Here is a 19552-nt window from a genome sequence, read left to right on the forward strand (position 1 = left end):
AAGCAAATATAGAATTGAGAGATTAAAAAGAGAAAAACAAAAACAAGAAGTAAGAGAGAAAAGAGAAAAAGAGAGAAGAGAAAAGGAAAGAAAAGAAGAGGAAGAACGAAAGAGAAGAGAAGAAGAGAAAAGAAGAGAGTAAGAGAAAAGAGAAGAAGAAGAAAATAAGAGAAGAAAAGAGGAAGAAAGAGAAAGAAGAGAAGAAGAGGAAAGAAGAGAGAAAGAGAGAAAAGAAGCACAAAGAAGAGAAAAGGAAGAAGTTGAAAGAATAGAAATGGAAGAAAAGAAAAGGCAAATAAAGGCAACGTCTCCTCCTACCCTAGAAGCTAGATTCTTAAGGGGAGGTTTTCTATTCTCTCACTTTTCTCCATTTATATTTGAATTTTCCAAATTTCACTTTTCTTTCAAAGAATTGGCCACTCCATCTTTAAAAATGTTATCACTTTCAATACATGCAAAGTTCCAACTTGGGTTATGGTTACCTTTATGGTTACCAATAACTCAAGATACAAATAAAATTTCAAATGAAGAAAGGTTTCTTTGTTATATCAAAATTAAAAATTTCAAAATTTGGAAACCTTCTTCTACACATATTCTTTTATATCTCTTATTGGGTCAAAGAAAACTAATTAGAGATATGTTTGATGCTTATTGCAGGTGGATATTTGACCCAAGAGGAACCCTTATGAAGATAACAAAAATAAGTCTTCAAAAGCACCATCAGATTTGAGGACAAATCCTTTCCAAGGGGGAGGGGATGATGACTTGGGCCCAAGCCCAATTAGTTTAGTGTAGTATTTCTTTTACTTTTATTAAAAGCATGTGTAAAAGGTGTTAGGCATGTGCTAGATAGGAGGGACTTTTAGTCCTATATATAGACATGCCACCACCTCTTGTAAGACACTTTTGAGCATAATGAATTGTTATTCTGTTGAGAACACTCCAGAGCAATTCTACCTTGAAAGTCAAGGCTAGAGAATCCAAAGGATCTCCTCTAGCCACCTTCCATTCACGCTTCATCTTTCATTTCCTTTTACAGTTCAGATATCTCTCACCTCCACGTAACTATTTTCTACACCACTCTGCACCAGCCGTGTGGATTGCTTACGCCATCACTGCCACGCGAGCTTATTCCCTCGCGAGTTCTGTCAGCACAATACCACATCTTCATTTCGCGAAACCTTCATCTATGTTCTCTCTCGATGGCTCTCTTCCACCACGAACCACATCGTTCCCGCAGACCTCCCCGTAAATCATTTTCCACCGATTAGTTCCCTTCTCGCCGACTAAAATCACTTCCCCACCGTTCAAATCCGCTTCCGCATCAAACCCTAGGTTTTCCACCGAACAAACCTCCAATCCTAGGGTTCCTAGTTCTTCCGCTGCCTCATCTGTTTCTCCTTGGCAGAACCTGAGGATTCACGGGTCAAATCGTTTCTTCAGCTGCTTCTCGGTACTTCAGCTCAAGCGAATCTCCGATTTCCTCCTTCTCGCTGATGTGCCTCGAACCGTCGTCTATCACTTTCAATACCTTTTGACGATTTTTTACATTATTTTTACTAACATTAACATAACCACAACTATGAAGGTATTGAACCATGTTATTATACGCTTGGGTTGTCCAACTACCGTCAACCCTATTACCCAAACGACTCTCCTCGATCATAGAATGCAAAAGCCTAGCATCCATGTCCTCAGTCCATTTAATGAACTCTCTTGTACCAGTAGATGACACGATCATTTGTCCCTTACCCCTGTCCATATTTAACCTATTTGATAAAGAAAATTTATACAAGTGAAGTAGAGTTAATCATAAAACCAAGTAGATGTCATATTCAAAAAACACAGTCATAATAAAATGATATCAAATACAATACTATTAATTTTCATAATCTCGCCACATTTCATTAGCTATGGCATCCCTAATAGTTGTACCGACCCTATAATCATCTTCTCGAACTTGAGAAGATGACACATTATGCTCTTCCCCTTCATTTAACTCATTATCAACCTCATTAAGCAATGGGTCATCGTTATCAACTCCACGGATAAAGTTGTGTAGGATACAACAAGCTAGAATGATGTCTGTCATTGTCTCCAATCCATAATGTGGTTCACTTCCACGGGGAAACCTTTTCTTCAACACACCAAATGTTCTTTCTATAACATTTCTCAATGATGAATGTCTATGATTAAAGAGCTCATCTGCATTTTGTGGTCCTGTGCGTGTGAATTCTTTAAGGTGATATCTCACGCCTCTGTATGGTGTCAATACTGTGCTTTTAAGCATAAACCCAGCATCGCCAAGATAGTACTTTCATACAATAATGCATAACATCAGCATTTACTAACTAATAAACAACCAATCATAACATCCCAATGAAGACACTTACCTTGGGGGATGACCAACGGGTCATCTCGATCGAGAACATTTTTTAAGATTCTAGAATCAGATGTCGTTCCTTCCCACCCTGCTAGAACGTATGTGAATTTCATATCAAAGTCACATACGGCAAGCACATTTTGAGTTGGCCAATCTTTTCTTCCACGAAATCTCGGAGCATCTGTTCTTGCCACCCTCACACGAACATGAGTACGATCTATGGCCCCTAAGCAATCCTAAACATTCAATTAACAAGTCATCATACAACTGCATAACATGAACATTATTTCATTTCATTATTTTAAAACTGACAGATTCATATGGTTACCTTAAAGTAAGGATAAAATCGATTGTTGTTTAAGACATATGGATGAACGTCGTCTCCTGATGGCTGAGTTAAAAATTCTAATTCTAGAGTTAAAATAGCATTCAACACATCGTGAAAGTGTTTGCTAACCATCGCCCCAGATCGATGAAAGAAAAATGTCACACTTCGATTCTTAACATTATGCCCAATTATATGAAGAAATTGAGCTACTTCTTCCTCCACTGTTGAGCAAATGGCATCTTTAACTAACCTGGTTGTTCTTAGTCTCTCACAAAGATTAATAAATGCCTCTGCACCCATCCGAATAATGTCACGACATCGATTAGTATGCACCAGGTACGACATTAACTGTTCCCTGCGACGGTCTTTGTCGGGAAGGAAAGTGCTAACACTACTTGGATCACTCGAGCACATATTCAATATATTCAAGGCATGACAAACAATGCATAACATTGTTAGTGCAGCCACTGAGGTTGTTAGTTGTAATTGTTGATGTAGCATTGCGACTATATTAAAGTGTACACCAACCACATCGTCGTTTATATCTTCACAGTCCAAGTACGACAAATCTAATTCTTCTTCCATCTATTTTTACTTAAACAAATAATCATACTATAATTAAAATCATCCATTCATATATTCATGAAACATATCTTATTCATGTTATCATAAATTAATATATCATAAATTCATATATAAACAAATTTAACTAATACATTCGTATAATACTAAAATTAAAAGACATATATTTAACTAAAACATTAAAAACACATTCTTATATTTATTAAAAATAAACAAACAATCACACTTATCTGTTGAAGATCTGTGTAGGTGGATTTCCAAGTATGAATTACACAAAACACTCAAACCCCAACCAGAAATGTACTGATTGATTCACTTATTTTGTCTTGCCAAGTTGGATGGTAATTATCTATGTTTTTCAACTACGTAACAGCAAACCTGACAATATGATGATATTAGATCATGCATCAAAAGCAATGTAGAAATTTTTTTTAAATCATAATGTACCTTGAACAGAGTAGATCCAGTTCATGAACCAAACAAATGAATATAGAACAATGAGTCAAAATCTTCAATGTTCAACTATGAAAGTGAATTATCTTGACTGCCCGAAAACCATTCATAAATAACCTTCTACCAAAGAAATAACTTCTGCTTGCTGGACAAAAACATGCACAAAGAACCTTCTTCACCATAACCAACTACTCCGGTCCACCACCTTCAAAATACCAAAACAAACCATGATCAACTTCTTCCCTACATTTATCAACAAACCCGTTAATTTGCTAATGCCCTGGACTACACACAACACACACGGTGCTTTATCAACTTACACCATAGAAGAGCTTGCAATTGAATGTTCAAGCTTGTTCTTCACCACCCTCACAAGATCTGCATCACAAACCATCAAAAAATAATCGTTAGCCCTATCATATTTGAATCAATAAAACTATATCTGCGTTCTTCTCAGCGTCCTCATGTGTGCCCATCCTCCTCCTTCGTCCAGTGCTTCACCTGTCCCTCCAACCTCGGTGCATCCTTCACCAATCAGAAAATTTTGTCGCTGATTGAAGGACCATTAAATGCTGCCTCCATCCTCCATCATGTCTGACACCTTCGTCCACTACTTAAACATGCATCGGATGAGCGTGGCGTCCTCCAACTTCACCGACAACATCCTTCTGACGACACGCTTCGCTCTGCTACCAATTTCTTCATCACATGGCTACTGCACCGTCGACATTCTCCGACTATTCTCCACGCCAAACACTGCCAACAGCGAACCAAACTGGTGCACATGCAGGGAACGAAGATCGGGTGTGTAACCGGATGCAAGCCAACCAAATACCCATCTGGTATCCGAATACGCATCACTGTAATCGGATACCATTTCGCTTGGATTTCTGCATTCACGTGTAACCGGATAGTGCATCTCTGATCCGGATACGCCATCGCTCGCTCTGCATACGTTGAAACTGGTCTTCGTTCTCCACCTTCGCACACTCATCTTATTCATCAACTAATGTGTTCTTCGTCTCCTCCATCGATCCAGCTGATGTCTTCATCTACCTCCATCACCTGTAACAATAAATCGATAGGCACAAGCTGTAAACAACTACTATCAAAACTCACCTTGACTTTCTCTCTTCCAAAACCACTGCAAACACACTACCAGCTCCTCAACTTGCACAGCCAAAGGCTATTCTCGCTTCTTCAATTAACACAAGAACCACCAGACAAGGCTCTTGTAGCTTATGTAATTAACACAACAACCACACCTACCACTATTTAATCCTTTTTCCACACGGTCAAAAGCAATATCTGTACTGTGACTATGCATGCGCGAATCTTCACTGTTCTTGTCTTGTTTGAAGCAAAGCTGGGAACCTCTTCTGCAAATAGCAGCTTTGACTTACTCGCGTGAGTACACAGTGCAGCTACCAATATTATATAAAACATGTAACAGTGGTTCTGGAAAAATTTAAAAGGTGAGGGGCACATGAGTAATTCATGCTACTATCCCTCCAAATCTTCTCAACCTAGCGGGTGACCAAAAAAAAGTGCATCTCGCAAATCAATCACGTTACTTGCACGCAAATACCTTCAAGTGAACACACAATGCATTACTTTCCATCGCTCGATGATATTAGTAAACAGTAAATACCCTCGAAGTGAACACACCCTAAATAACTTTTAGAATTTAGTGGAATATATATATATATATATATATATATATATATATAATGTTTTTGAACAGTTTTTATTTATACCTAAATATCTAGAGAATATTTTCTTTTGTTTACAATGCTTTTAAATTATATGAATTTGAAAACGGATTATTTGTTTTAATAAAAATTCCAAATAAAATATCTATTAAAATAAAGTTGTTAAGATTGTATATATAATATTATTTGTTTTAAAGTTTCATTACAGTTTTATCCTCAAAAGTTATATTTTAATGTTGAAAGAAGAACTATCTTTAAAAAAAAAGTTTTGAAAAGTTAAAAAAGAAAAATGCTTAATCTCTTAAACTATGTTTATAAGAACATTTTGCATACTATCTCTACAAGTTCAAACCACTATAAAAATTATATCATTCATTATCTTTGCTTGATGTCTAAGTTAAATTTCAGTAACTTTAAATAAAATTATCAATAATTAAAGATATATACAAAATATGAATTATTCACACTAAAACAAAAGTATCGTATAATTGAGACATTAATTTTCTATCATTTTAAAATTAAACCCTTTTAATAAAATAACAGCTATTGAACAGAACAAAACCAAACTATAGATATCTCCTTACTACAAATACTTAAATTTTGTAAAACATTTCATTTCATTTATCAATTAATAAATGATATTTAAACACTTAACCTATATTTAAGTGTTTTGTTCCTGCTACTGAACAATAGTCTCAGATAGTTACTTCCTCCACCCAAAAATTTCTTATCTCACCAACCAGAACATCGTTTTAACATTTCATATTAGACGATCTGAAAGGTAAAAATTGTTAAGGTGAAAGAAAGAACAACCTTAGTTTCATGAACCATAGTTCTTTTTAGAAACTTGTTTGGTTTTGCAATCAAATAATGAGAAACTAATGTAAGAGCCTCTTTTCAGAAACTACTGTGAACAACTTTGATTGAACTTCAAAATTTTAGTGACAAGCTCATCCACATTTAAAATTCAGAAACTAGTCTGCAACTAAAGAGTAAATTCCAGCACAAAAAGGGATTGTTATTTCACTCAACCAGAATACAAAGGAAATGTAAGAAGAATATTGCATTGCTTGGGAAAACAGTTCCTATCATTATGGGAACATAAACACATTAGTAGCCCCAGAAACCAGCATCACACTACCTTGGCCTCCATTGCTTCCTTCATTTCAACATGACACAAGCACCTTTTTTAATCATAATGTAACCACATATATCCAACCAAACATCAATCATAGTGTAACCACATATATTAGTCAATAACAGAACAAGACCACCCCAACATCCACAAGTCCAAGTTCTGTTACTTTTTCAGTGTTGTTACTCAGCTAAGCTTCAAAATACACTGATTTTGGTATATTAAAACAGCTTCAAGTAACTTTTATGTTAGATCAGAAGTTTCATACAGTTAAATTGACAACTTGGTTTTTTAGATAAGAACACTGATCTTTTTCAGATTTCCAAATTCTACCGGTATATGACCAGAAATTTTGCTGTTTTGAAAGTACAAAATTGTCTACTTCTCTTATTGGCCCAATGCAGAAGGGACTGAATTTGTGAGTAAATTATTTGATAGATGTAATTCCATTAATTGTGTCAAATTTCCAAGTTATATATCTGCAAATTGGTTTGAATCAACATAAAATCTGACCACATTCTTCAATAGACCTAATGTAGAATGGATTGAACCAGTTAGGCAATTATTATGGAGAGACAATGTATCCAATTGTGCTAAATTACCAAGTTCTAGTCGTATTGAACCAGCAATTAATCCAGTGAGAGTAAGAAATAGACATGTGAGATTCTGCTATAGGAAGAATTCAGAAAGACTTAAAAGTTCTTTAGGCATAGACATACTGTTAGACCGTTATTAGTCTATGAGAGAAGAAAGAAACATAGTTAGTTGGTCTAACTGTTTAGACAGTTAGGGGGAGCGGGGAAAAGCTTTTGAACTTGTATAAATAGTTGTGACTAGTTTGGGGGAGGGATCTTTTTCTGGCCTTATTGAATTGTTGATCAGGACTCATTGTCCTGAGGGGGAGAAGTTAAGCTCACTGTATTCTTTCGGTTGATTGAAAGTGAATAAAAGAAGCATTTCTTTGTCTGAGTGTGTGTTTGAAGAGTAAGGAGTGAGTTTTTCCTAGGTTCTTGGGATAAAGAACCTAACAATTGGTCCGACCTACCGGATCCAATAGGAAGAGAGAATCAGTGATGGACGGACAATTATCGGAGGATAGGTTGGATAACCTGGAGATAACGGTGGAAGGAATTAAAGAGGAAACTGCGGCGATAAGGCGAGACATTCAACGGATGATGAGCGGAGGCCCGAATAATCACGGAGGAGGGTCGGAAAAGGGAAGTACGTCCGTGAATGACAATCACGAGCATCGCAACGGTGGGGGAATGCATCAGAATTGGAGGAAAAGGGTGGAATTACCTGGGTTTGATGGGCAAGAGCCGCACAGTTGGATCAATCGGGCAGAGCACTTTTTCGATATTCAGAAAGTGGCAAATGATGATAAAGTTGAACTCGCATATATCAACATGAAGGGTAGTGCGAGCTACTGGTTCAAGATTTGGAAAGACAAAACCAAGAACTGGTCTTGGACGGGATTAAAGGCATCACTGATCAATCGCTTTGGAGGAGGATCTCGGGGCACGGTGTACGAACAATTAGCAACTTTACGTCAAGAAGGTTCGGTGGAGGAATTCGCCAGGAATTTTGAGGTTTTACTAGGGCAGACGCAAGGATTGACGGAGGAGTTAACACTAGGATTTTTTTTGGCGGGATTGAAGGAAGAGGTCAAGGGCCAGGTACGCATCTAGGCTCCCAAGGAATTGGAGGAGGCAATCAGGGTTGCGAGAGATGTGGAGGACGCGATGATACGAACGCGAGGAGGAGGTTGGAATGGCGTAAAAATTAGTGGGGGAGGATTGCGACCCACAACGACAGTGATTCGCGGAGAAATGGAGCGACCCACCGTTATTAGGTCGAGAGGAGTGGACGGGAGTGCGGCGAATCAAAGAGAAGGGTCGTTGCCGGCGACGGGCCAGAGAGGCGGAAATGCTGGGAGTGGCGATAATCGGGGGAGAATGGTTCGAAATTTGCCCTATCCGGAATTCTTGAAAAGACGAGAGGAGGGACGATGCTTTCGGTGCGGCGGCCCCTTCGCTCCAGGACACCGCTGCGCAGAGAAAGGTTTGAGAGTACTCTTGTTGGCAGAAGACGAGGAGGAGGTGGCTATCGAAGGCGGAGGTGGATCCCCGGAGGGGGATTGCATGGAACTGTCGGCGTGCTCGGCGGAAGGGTTGACGTCGCCGACAACCATGAAGCTCGCAGGGAGAATCGGAGAGACGCCAGTGCTAATTCTCATTGATAGCGGGGCCAGCCATAATTTCTTGAACCGACGGGTGGCAGAGGAGGTGAGACTTCCGATGACCGACACGGCGCCATACGCGATGAGTCTCGGGGACGAACGGCAGAGGATGTCAAGAGGACGTTGTGAGGGGGTACCGATCAACATGGGGGAAACTACGGTGGTGGCAGACCTTTACGTCTTCGAGCTGGGTGGGGTAGATGTTATACTGGGAATTGCATGGTTGGCAACATTGGGAGAGGTGATTATCAATTGGAGGGAGATGTCCATGATATATACCATGGGAGGCAAGAGGATTAGAGTGCAGGGGGACCCAGCTCTGGCCCGACAGCTGGTGGAACCCCAGGAACTGAAGAAGGTAGTGGATGCTGACTCATGGTTCCTTGTGTGGGAAGTGGGGCAGCTGGAAAAACAGAGAGACGACACGTGTCCAGGGGAGCTCACGAGGGAACAGCAAACTGAATTGAAGGCTGTGTTACAGACCCACTGCGAGGTATTTCACGAGCGAGAAGGCTTGCCACCGATACGTGATTTAGAGCATAGGATTGTCCTTAAGAAGGGTGAGGATCCCGTAAACGTGAGGCCATACAGATATTCTTATTTTATGAAGGAGGAGATAGAGAAGCAAGTTGCGGATATGTTGAAGGTGGGGATTATTCGTCCCAGCAGAAGCCCATACTCCAGTCCAGTTATCATAGTGAAAAAGAAGAATGGAAGCTGGCGATTCTGCATCGATTACCGAGCACTTAACAAGGCAATTGTCCCCGATCAGTACCCTATTCCTGTGATAGAGGAGTTTGTTGGACGAACTACATGGCGCCAAATACTTTTCTTCCAAGATAGATTTGAAGGTCGTGTATCATCAAATCCGAATGGGAGAGGAAGATATCTCGAAAACGGCATTCCGCACCCATCAGGGTCACTTCGAATTTTTAGTAATGCCCTTCGGGCTCACCAACGCCCCAACAACTTTCCAGAACGCCATGAACGACCTGCTGCAACCCTTCCTCAGGCGATTTGTACTAGTTTTTTTCGATGATATCCTCGTGTACAGTCGAACATGGGGAGATCACCTCGAACAACTGGGCTCGATGTTGTAGTTACTGGGATAGCAGAAATGGGTAGCCAACCAAAGTAAATGTGAGTTTGGGAAGCAACAAATTGGCTACTTAGGACACATCATATCTGAAAGAGTGGAGATGGACGTGGAGAAGGTACAAGCGGTGTTAGGGTGGGGAGAACCAAGGAATTTAAAGGCTTTGAGGGGGTTTCTAGGCCTCACGGGTTATTATCGCCGATTTGTGAAGGGATATGGGAGAATGGCCAAACCCCTGACAGACTTGCTAAAAAAAGGGAGTTTTGAGTGGTCACCAGCAGCACAGACGGCCATGGAGAAATTGAAAACAGCCATAACCACAGCACCAGTTTTGACTCTTCCAGATTTTAACCAAGAGTTTCAGCTGGAATGTGATGCCTCAGGAATAGGTGTGGGAGCAGTACTCATGCAAAATAAAAAACCTATTGCTTTCTTCAGTAAAGCGTTATCAGGGGGATCTCTGAGTAAGTCAGTATATGAAAAGGAACTTATGGCTTTGGTAATGGTCATTCAACACTGGAGGCCCTACTTATTGGGACGGCGGTTTGTGGTATATACCGATCAACGCAGCTTGAAATACCTGCTGGAACAACGAATCACAACCCACAGCCAGCAGAATTGGATAGCTAAGCTCATGGGTTATGATTTTGACATCGTATACAAGGTGGGGAGCTCAAACAAAGTGGCGGATGCCCTCTCGAGGAAAGCGAAAGGAGTTACGGAAGATATGGAGCTGCAAGCCATCTCACGGCCTTATTGGTATGATTTCTGCGAGGTGTTGAAAGAAGTTGAGGAAGATGAAGCACTGAAAAAGGTGGTTCAGGAGCTTAAGGAGGACCCAAATAGTCACACACCATAAACTCTGGAGAATGGACGACTCCATTATAGAGGAAGGTTGGTGCTATCCGCTACATCTAGTTGGATTCCCAAATTATTGGCCGAATCCCATGTGACCAGAACAGGCGGACATTCAGGAGTGTTCAGGACATATAGGAGACTGGCGCAATCCTTATACTGGGGGGAATGAAGAAAACCGTGATAGGCTTCGTTGCTGGATGCGTAATATGCCAGCAACATAAATATATGGCAGCATCACCGCAGGGTCTACTCCAACCTCTGCCTATTCCTCAGGCAGTGTGGGAAGAGGTGAGCATCGATTTCATTGTCAAATTACCAAAATCTCATAGTTACGATGCAATTTTAGTGGTGGTGGACAGATTGAGTAAGTATGGACATTTTATAGCATTAAAACATCCCTATTCAGCAAGAACATTAGCGAAGGTTTTTGTTCAAGAGGTGGTTAGGTTGCATGGGATTCCGGTGTCGATTGTGAGCGACAGGGACCCCTGTTCCTTAGTATATTCTGGAAAGAATTGTTTAAAATGCAAGGAACACAATTGAAGATGAGTACGGCATATCATCCCGAGACTGACGGACAAACGGAGGTCTTGAACCGCATTGTAGAAGGATATTTGAGGTGTTTCTGCTCTGAGCAGCCCAAAAACTGGAGAATGATGTTACCGTGGGCTGAATACTGGTACAACACTAGCTACCAGGGCGCTGCGAAGTGCTCTCCATTCGAGATTGTTTATGGCAGGGCACGCCCATCATTGAGCAGGTTTATTCCGGGGGAGACAGCGGTGGAAACGGTGGCTCAGGACTTAATAACCCGGGATGAGGCTCTGCAACAATTAAAATTCCATTTACGCAGGGCACAGGATATGATGGTGGGCCAAGCAAATAAAAAAAGGAGAGAGGTAGACATTCAAGTGGGGGATTGGGTCTACTTAAAAATTAGACCCCACAGGCAATCTTCTATGCCTGTAAGGTTACATCCAAAACTTGCAGCTCGGTATTACGGACCATTCCAGGTGATTCAGCAAATTGGGAAGGTCGCCTATCGTTTACAGTTACCTAAAACAGCCAGGATACACCCTGTTTTTCATGTTTCCCAGTTAAAAAAACCGATGGGGGAGAAAAGGATAGAAAGGGGGCTGCTTGCAGAGTTACAGGCTGATGGACCCAGTTATTGGCCAGTGAAAGTTCTAGAAAGGAGAACCAGACAGCAGGGTGTTGAGCCTATGCACCAAGTATTAGTGGAGTGGCATGAAGGAGGAAGAGATGGAGCAACTTGGGAAGACGTGGAAATGATGGAGGATCAATATCCAGAATTCAACCTTGGGGACAAGGTTGCTGAAGGAGGGGGAAGTAATGTTAGATCGTTATTAGTCTATGAGAGAAGAAAGAAACATAGTTAGTTGGTCTAATTGTTTAGGCAGTTACGGGGAGCGGGGAAAAGCTTTTGAACTTGTATAAATAGTTGTGATTAGTTTGGGGAGGGATCTTCTTTTGGCCTTATTGAATTGTTGATCAGGACTCATTGTCCTGAGGGGGAGAGGTTAAGCTCACTGTATTCTTTCGGTTGATTGAGAGTGAATAAAAGAAGCATTTCTTTGTCTGAGTGTGTGTTTGAAGAGTAAGGAGTGAGTTTTTCCTAGGTTCTTGGGATAAAGAACCTAACACATACCATGAAGATGATTATTGCTAAGGTTAAGATCCCTAAGTTTCGTAAGTGTGCTTATTCTTTGGGAATGGTTCACTAAAGGGCAATACTGAAGTCCCTAAAGAAAAAAATATTTGGTCTCTGACAAACATCAATGGAAAATATCAAAAAGTTGGAAATAAAATCATTGATTTCACCTTTGTACTAATCGGTTAAACAATTTCTACAAATAAAATGTAATGTCAAAGGAAATAGAAGTTTGATAGCAATCCCAAATGCAGAGTAGAAAATAAAAATGTATCAACCCTTGACCAGGAAAACATCAGCGACAGAGGTTACAACCTAAACCAACTCATCTAATTCAAAATTTACAAACCATTCATGCACATTCTATGACAAACACATTGTTATTCAAATAAGGTGTCACCTTTCATCATTTCAACAAGTCTCTAGAGATCATTTCGTGCAAAAATTTCTCTGCCTTTTCAGTCTTGTCGTTCTTAAAGAGAGCCGGGATGATTATTTCAAAAGTTATAACATTAGATAAACAACCACTGTCTTCCATTTTGGACCACAAGGTCAATGCCTCATCAAGCAAACCCTCCTTACAAAGACCACTGATCATAACATTATAAAACCATGTGTCAGGCTTGTGACCTTTATTCAATATATCTTGAAAAATCTCTTGTGCATTCTTAAGTCTCCCCCCTCTACACATCCCATTAATAAGTATTGTTGCAGTGTATATATCGGGTTGAACTCCATTTTCTCTCATTTTCCTCAATAATTCAATTGCCTTGTCTAGATGATGATTTTTACATAAAACATTAATCTTGGAACTATAAGTGATTACGTCTGCTTGTTGATTTCTATCACGCATCTCACGAAAAAGATTCCAAGCATGAGAGATTCTTCCAGTTTTGCACAAACCATCAATAAGAGTACTGTAAGTCACAATATTTGGAACTATATTCCTGTTGTGCATTTCCTGAAAGAGATTTATGGCCTCATCCACCCTTTCGTTCCTTATAAGTCTATTTATCATGATATTGTAAGTCCTAACATCAGGACTCACTCCCATGTGAGTCATTGCACTGAATACTTGTTTCGCATTCTTCACTTTATTAACTATGTAGTACCCACCCATTAGAGCAGTAAAGCTAACAACATCAGGTTTCACATGAGCTTTCACCATCACACCTAACACATTCTTGGCTTCTCCTAGCTTTTTTTCCTTACACAATGCATCAATCAATATATTATAGGTATAAACATTTGGCCTGATACTATTTGATAGCATTTCATTTAGAAAACCAAATGCTACTTCTACCTGTCCCACTAAGCAAAAGCCATAAATTAGAGTACTATAAGTAACAACATTAGGAGAAATTCCCTTGATAACCATCTCAGAATACAAATCATAAGCTTCTTTTGGTTGTTTCTTTTTTAATAGGGAGTCAATAATTATGGTGTACATTACCACTGATCGACCTTGAATACTTCTGAGCAATTTGATCGCGGCTTCAGTTTCTCCTATTTTGCTCAATCCATTGATCAGAATACCATAAGTAATGTGGTTGAATCGAAATCCTAGTGCTATCACTTTGTCGTGAAGGTTGAAGGCTTCCTTGACCTCACCCTTATCACAGAGACCTCTCATGAGTGTATTTAAGGTTATGGCATCTGGATGATAACCCCGTTTGAGAATCTTGGCAAATACAGAAAAAGCGAAAGCCAATTTGTCTAAGTGACAGAAACAATTGATGAGGAGGCTGAGATTAGCATGGTCACAGAGAATTCCCTTGAGCTCCATTTGCTTAATGAGAGAAATAGCAGTAGGGTACCGCTTCATCCTCACAAGAAATCCCAAAATCTTTCCAAATTCGAAGATGGGAGGAACATGGCGCTTATGAAGCAAGCGATTGAATTGTGAGATGGCTTCGTCGTTTAACGAAGTTTGAGAGTGAGAGCAAAAGAGGGAATTGTGGATTGGAAGAAAAGGTGGAAACTTGGCAATGGAAGAAAGAACTGAAAACCTAAAATTTTTTGAGAGCCACATCTTTGCGGCAAACAACAATAGTTTGAAATTATTCAAATTTAGGTTTTCTTCCTTTTAAAAGCTTAACTTGAATTCTTTAAATTTTCTTTTGTTTGGACAAATAATTAAATTTAATGAATTTTAATTTTATTTTAATTTTTTATTTGGATAAAAGTTTTTTAATTACCACTAAATTTTAAAAGTTATTTAAATTTGAAATAATTATTAAGACTTGCACCTTCATTCTAAGTGATATCTTTTTTCTCTGGTACTTCCAAAATTTATTACTGTACTTTTGAATTTTGTCACAATGTCAAAACTATACTTTTAACAAGAGTAAAAAAACAATTTCTCTCCTATTATTATCCAAAAAAAAATTTCTCTCTTATAATTATTCCTGCATCGAATTTTGTCTTATTTTTCTCTTTCTCAACTCTTTTTCGTAATAAATCGTATTGTTCAATTATATTTGTTTGTAAATACTTAGTATAGTTTAGGTGAAGGTAAAAATTGTAAAGACCGAAAAATTTAAGAAATTGGAGAAGACAGGTGTATGCGCAGGATTGGACGCTCTGTTTTCATAGTCATATAAATAAAAGTTTCAAAAATTCATCTCATTCTCTGCATGTACAATATCTTTCCAACCTTCTTATCTCTCTTTTCTCCTCATTCTCTCTAGATTTCTTCCATCTCATTCTATCTGTTCAGCAATCAAACCGTGCTTAAGCAATCTAGGAATCAAGGGCTTTCTCTTTCACCAATCAAATTAGAGTTTATAGTTGGTAAGTTTCGTCCTCTTTCATTCTTGTGAAAATCCTGAAACTTTTGAGTACATACAAGCCACGATTTTGGTTGCATGTGTTCATCAGTTTCCTCTTCTTATTTCTGATCTTATTCTTGGTCTTTTGGTTGATCTCTCTCATCAATCGGTGAGCTATAGGTGGTTCTAGGATTTTCTGGTGTAGTGAGCAAAGTTTTGCAGTTGTTGAGCTCTTGGTCCGATTAAGAGGTAAGGGAAGCTAGTTAATTTAATTGATTTGGTTATGATATATGAGAATGTTGGTTACTGTGGTTGTATGTATGTGAAAATGGAATGTTTGTATGTTCGATATTGTTGTGTGGGTTGTTAATTGCTGTGGCCATGTTTGATTTCGGTTATGCAGAATTATGGTTATTGTGCGGAGTGAATTGTGAGAAAGTGGAGTAGTGAAAAGAGGGAATTTGTATCAGGAGTGGTTTCGGTCTGTAAGGATAATCTAGGTAAGTTGTTTAGGGCCTATTAGAACCCTTAAGTCCTTATAAAATGTGTAAAAAGTAGGAAAACAGATTTTCAGTCATTGAGTTGTTGATTATGCAGAATTTGGAGTGAAATCTGGTATGGGACTCTATGGAAAGATGTTAGAAAGATTTAGGTACTCTTGGATAGTTGTAAATGTGTATATGATTCGTGTTTGGGGAATTAGAAGTTGGGATATTAATGTTTAGTTTTGGTAAAGTTTAGCTTGTTCATCCTTCTGTAGATGTTCTGCAGAATTATGTAGAGCTGAGCACGCGTTGTTGACCGCTCAGTCATGCGCTATTAGCCGCTCGGCCATGTTCAATTACTCGGTCTTTAGCTGGGTGCGGTCTCTAGTCTTTCCAGTTCATGACCGTTCGGTCTTAGGTGGTCGGTCTCTTGGTAGTGCTAGGTTTCGTAATAGTGTTCGGTTTGTTATAGGTCTTAACTATTAATGACCTTTTGGTCATGTACTATCTTGATAGTGCTCGGTCATTTACCAGCACTCGGTTTCAGAAGCGCTTGGTCTTGTACTAGTAGTTAGGCTAGTGTGTGCGCTTGGTCTTGTACTAGTGATCGTTCTTGATAGCGCTCGGTCTCGTACTAGCACTTGTTCCTGGTAGTGCTCGGTCTTGTACGGGTACTCGGTTTGTATTGGTGTTCGGTCTTAGCTTGTATTCGGCTCACGTTTGAGCCTCACTCTTTAAATGACCGTTCGGTCATATTTACTCGTTAATGATGTTTTCCGTTTGGTTTTGTTAAAGGGTATTGGTGGTTTTACTGTTCGATTTGACCTTACTATGAAGTATTCGGTCTCTCTTAGTGGTCGGTCCTTAATAGTGTTCGGCCACTTCTTCAGTCTTATCTTTTATGGACCGTTCGGTCCTGTCCTTTGGGAAGTGAGAAAATGTTCGGTGTCCACCATTTACAGGGCATCCGGTCTTGTTCATAAGATTTGTTGATCTTTTCCATTCGGTCGTAGTCAAGGGTTGTGTTGTTGGCCGTTTGGTTTTCTTCTATGAAATGTTATTTTATCTTTAAAATGTTGATTTCATGGTTTGGCTCTGATTGCTTATTATGGTTGCATTGATCTACTATGTATGAGAAATTATATTGGTATTCAAATAAGTTATATGTTTCAAGTAATGTGGAAGAGAATTTCAAGGAGGAATGTCTCAGTGAAAAGTGTATCAAAGTGGTGTTATAGTATGAATATGGGTAGTGAAATTCACGGAGTTCATCTTGATATTCTAATGATTACCAATTCTCAAGTAGAGATGGGTAAGGCATTGTGTGAGAATGACAGGAGATCCTAGCCCATAGGTTCTTGGGTGAGTTATAACGAACTAACCTTAGGTGACAGCTGATGGTTTTCTAGTTACTACACCACCCGGATGCATGAACGACCTCAAGCTACATATTCATACAATCCGGATGGTCAAGTCAAGGGTTTAGTTTATGCATGAAGTATAGTGTTCGGTCTTGTATGCTTATCTGTATTTGCATTGGTTGTAGTTGTGAAATGTATGTATGATTGCATAATTAAATTACATTAGCTTACCCTTATTTTTCCTGTCTTGTCATGTTATCTGTTCTGTCGTCTACGTCTTTGCAATGATCACCCTGTGGGTGTGAGCAGAGTGCGAAGAGGGTTCTCTGTAGCAGGTGCTGAGCGAGGAGTCTTCAACCTCTTAGAATATGACCGTTCGATTGATACATTTCTTGTATGACCGATCGATCTGCTCTTATGGTTTGTATCAGTGTAGGATTTTGTAAATTTTAAATTTCTTGGTTATTTTAGGATAAGTGTAAAATAATTTTTCCTACAGTAACTATTCTATTTTATTATTATGTGATGTCTCATTAATATAGTTTCATACTATAATTTTTGGGATGTTACAAAAATAAGGTGAAGTAATTAACTAAATTTCAAAATTGGGTATGTATTAATTAGTTCTTTAGTATTTGAAATTAAATAAGTTAAAAAAATTAAACAAAAATTACATGAAACTTTGTAAAAGTATAAATTCTAATTTTTTATTATTATGTAAACATGTTATCTTGGAAACAGTTATAGTGCCACAATATCATAAAAAAATTGTTATTAATTTGAAAGTAGATCATTACTAACGAGTAAATATGAACGAATATCATAAATTAAATTAATTATTTAAAGAATACAATTATTTTGGCTGATGAATTCGGTTTTAATAAATAAAAATAGTAAAAATTGATAAATTATTACTACAATATTTAATTATGGAAAATTATATCACTAATACTATTATACTATGAATTATAACATCATTACTATAAGGCTTAATACTAATTTTGGTTCCAATTTTTGTCAATTTTATTTGAAATGGTCCTAATTTTTTTTTAACGTTCAATGTAGTCCTAAAGATGATAATTTGTGTTCAATTTAGTCTTTTTTGCAAATGTAGTTTAAATAGTTAACGGCCAAATGTCCAGCTGTGCAATCAGTGAATGACATGTCATTTAAATGCTGGAGTGGACAATTTAAGACGTAGTGAGGTGGATGTGGCCAATGAGGCCTTCCCACATGTCAGCCCCTTACCCATCCAAAATTAGGGTTTTAGATTGGGGAAAGGGATCTCATGCGCCTCTTCTCTCTTCTTTCTTGCGGTGCAAATTAGGGATGGATTTGTAGGTATGTGAAGAAGCTTGGTGGTGTTGTGGCTGACGAGATGGTGGAGAGGTTGATGATGGTGATCCTTGCGGCTGCACATGGTGTCGCGACATGGTTGCAATTGAACGAAGAAGACGAAGATGTTTTGATGCGCGATGATTGGAGGCGTAATGTTGATGCTTTTCGCGTGGTCACAATTCTGTGTGCAGGTTTTGAACTGGTTTCACGAAGGAGATTGCGACTCTTAATTTTAGGGTTCGCATGATGGTGGCGGCACTAAGGTCTTGCGGTGTTGATGGCGGCGACGACTTGAGGCATTGGTGGCAAGGTAGGTGTTGCTTGTGCTATGAAGAAGAAGTGGCTTATCGTTGTTGTTGTTGTGTCGCGTTTTTGGGTTCCTCTCTACAGGTGCATGTTGATGGTGGTGAGGTAGTGTCGCGGCGGCCCTCCACAATGAAGGGATAGTGGTGGCGCATTTGGGCTTCACGACGACGGGTTGGGTGGGGTTTGATGGTGGTGAGGTGTTGTCCACGTCAACAGTTAAATGACATCTCATTAACTGATTGTGCAGAGTTGGACATTTGGTCCTTAACTATTTAAACGACATTTGCAAAAAGGACTAAATTGAACACATCTTTAGAACTACATTAAACCTTAAAAAAAAGGACCATTTCGAATAAAGTTGACGAAAATTAGAATCAAAATTGGTATTAAGCCTTAATATAATTATACAAGTTTTAATATCATTAATAATATTAATAATAAATCATTTATGAATTCTAATATGTAAATATATTATATTAGTGTTTATCAGATTTTTTTGAAATTTGATAAGAGTATTCACAATATTCAAAATCAAAGAGAAATATATCTTGGATTTTAAAATCTGGGAGAAATTAAAAACAATTTTTGAATTTTTGAGAGAAATAAAACCGAATTTCAAAAAATCTGATGAGTTCCTAGACCAAGTTTCGAAATATGGTATGTATGTGTTAATGTTTTAGTTCTATTCAAAATCTTATCCATTATGCTTATTTTCGAAAGGATGAAATTAAGTATTGCTAAATAAATATAGCAATAAATATTTGTATTCAGTTTTGATTATTCTGTTATTAAATATAAATTATTTATAAATTATAACACGTAAATATATTATA

General features: G+C 38.5%; 3 protein-coding genes across 3 annotated transcripts; 1 reads left to right on the forward strand and 2 right to left on the reverse strand.

Moving 5' to 3' along the window:
• Window positions 1–1879: 1879 nt before the first annotated feature.
• On the reverse strand, window positions 1880–3296 carry LOC124845586 (protein ANTAGONIST OF LIKE HETEROCHROMATIN PROTEIN 1-like). Its single transcript, XM_088101808.1, has 3 exons — window positions 2712–3296; window positions 2374–2619; window positions 1880–2314 (listed from the first exon to the last, which is right to left on the reverse strand). Exons 1-3 carry the CDS (start codon window positions 3294–3296, stop codon window positions 1880–1882), a joined length of 1266 nt encoding a protein of 421 aa, XP_087957934.1.
• Window positions 3297–8422: 5126 nt separating this feature from the next.
• LOC148191111 (uncharacterized) lies at window positions 8423–9871 on the forward strand. Its single transcript, XM_088101299.1, has one exon. It carries the CDS (start codon window positions 8423–8425, stop codon window positions 9869–9871), a length of 1449 nt encoding a protein of 482 aa, XP_087957425.1.
• A 2732-nt stretch (window positions 9872–12603) lies between these two features.
• LOC124845585 (uncharacterized) lies at window positions 12604–14496 on the reverse strand. The gene has a single exon (XM_088102168.1). It carries the CDS (start codon window positions 14488–14490, stop codon window positions 12865–12867), a length of 1626 nt encoding a protein of 541 aa, XP_087958294.1. The 5' UTR covers window positions 14491–14496; the 3' UTR covers window positions 12604–12864.
• Window positions 14497–19552: the final 5056 nt, after the last annotated feature.

The sequence above is a fragment of the Vigna umbellata genome, chromosome 11 (assembly GCF_029865625.1).
Source record: "Vigna umbellata cultivar VRB3 chromosome 11, Vumbellata_1.0, whole genome shotgun sequence".
Classification (NCBI taxonomy): domain Eukaryota; kingdom Viridiplantae; phylum Streptophyta; class Magnoliopsida; order Fabales; family Fabaceae; genus Vigna; species Vigna umbellata.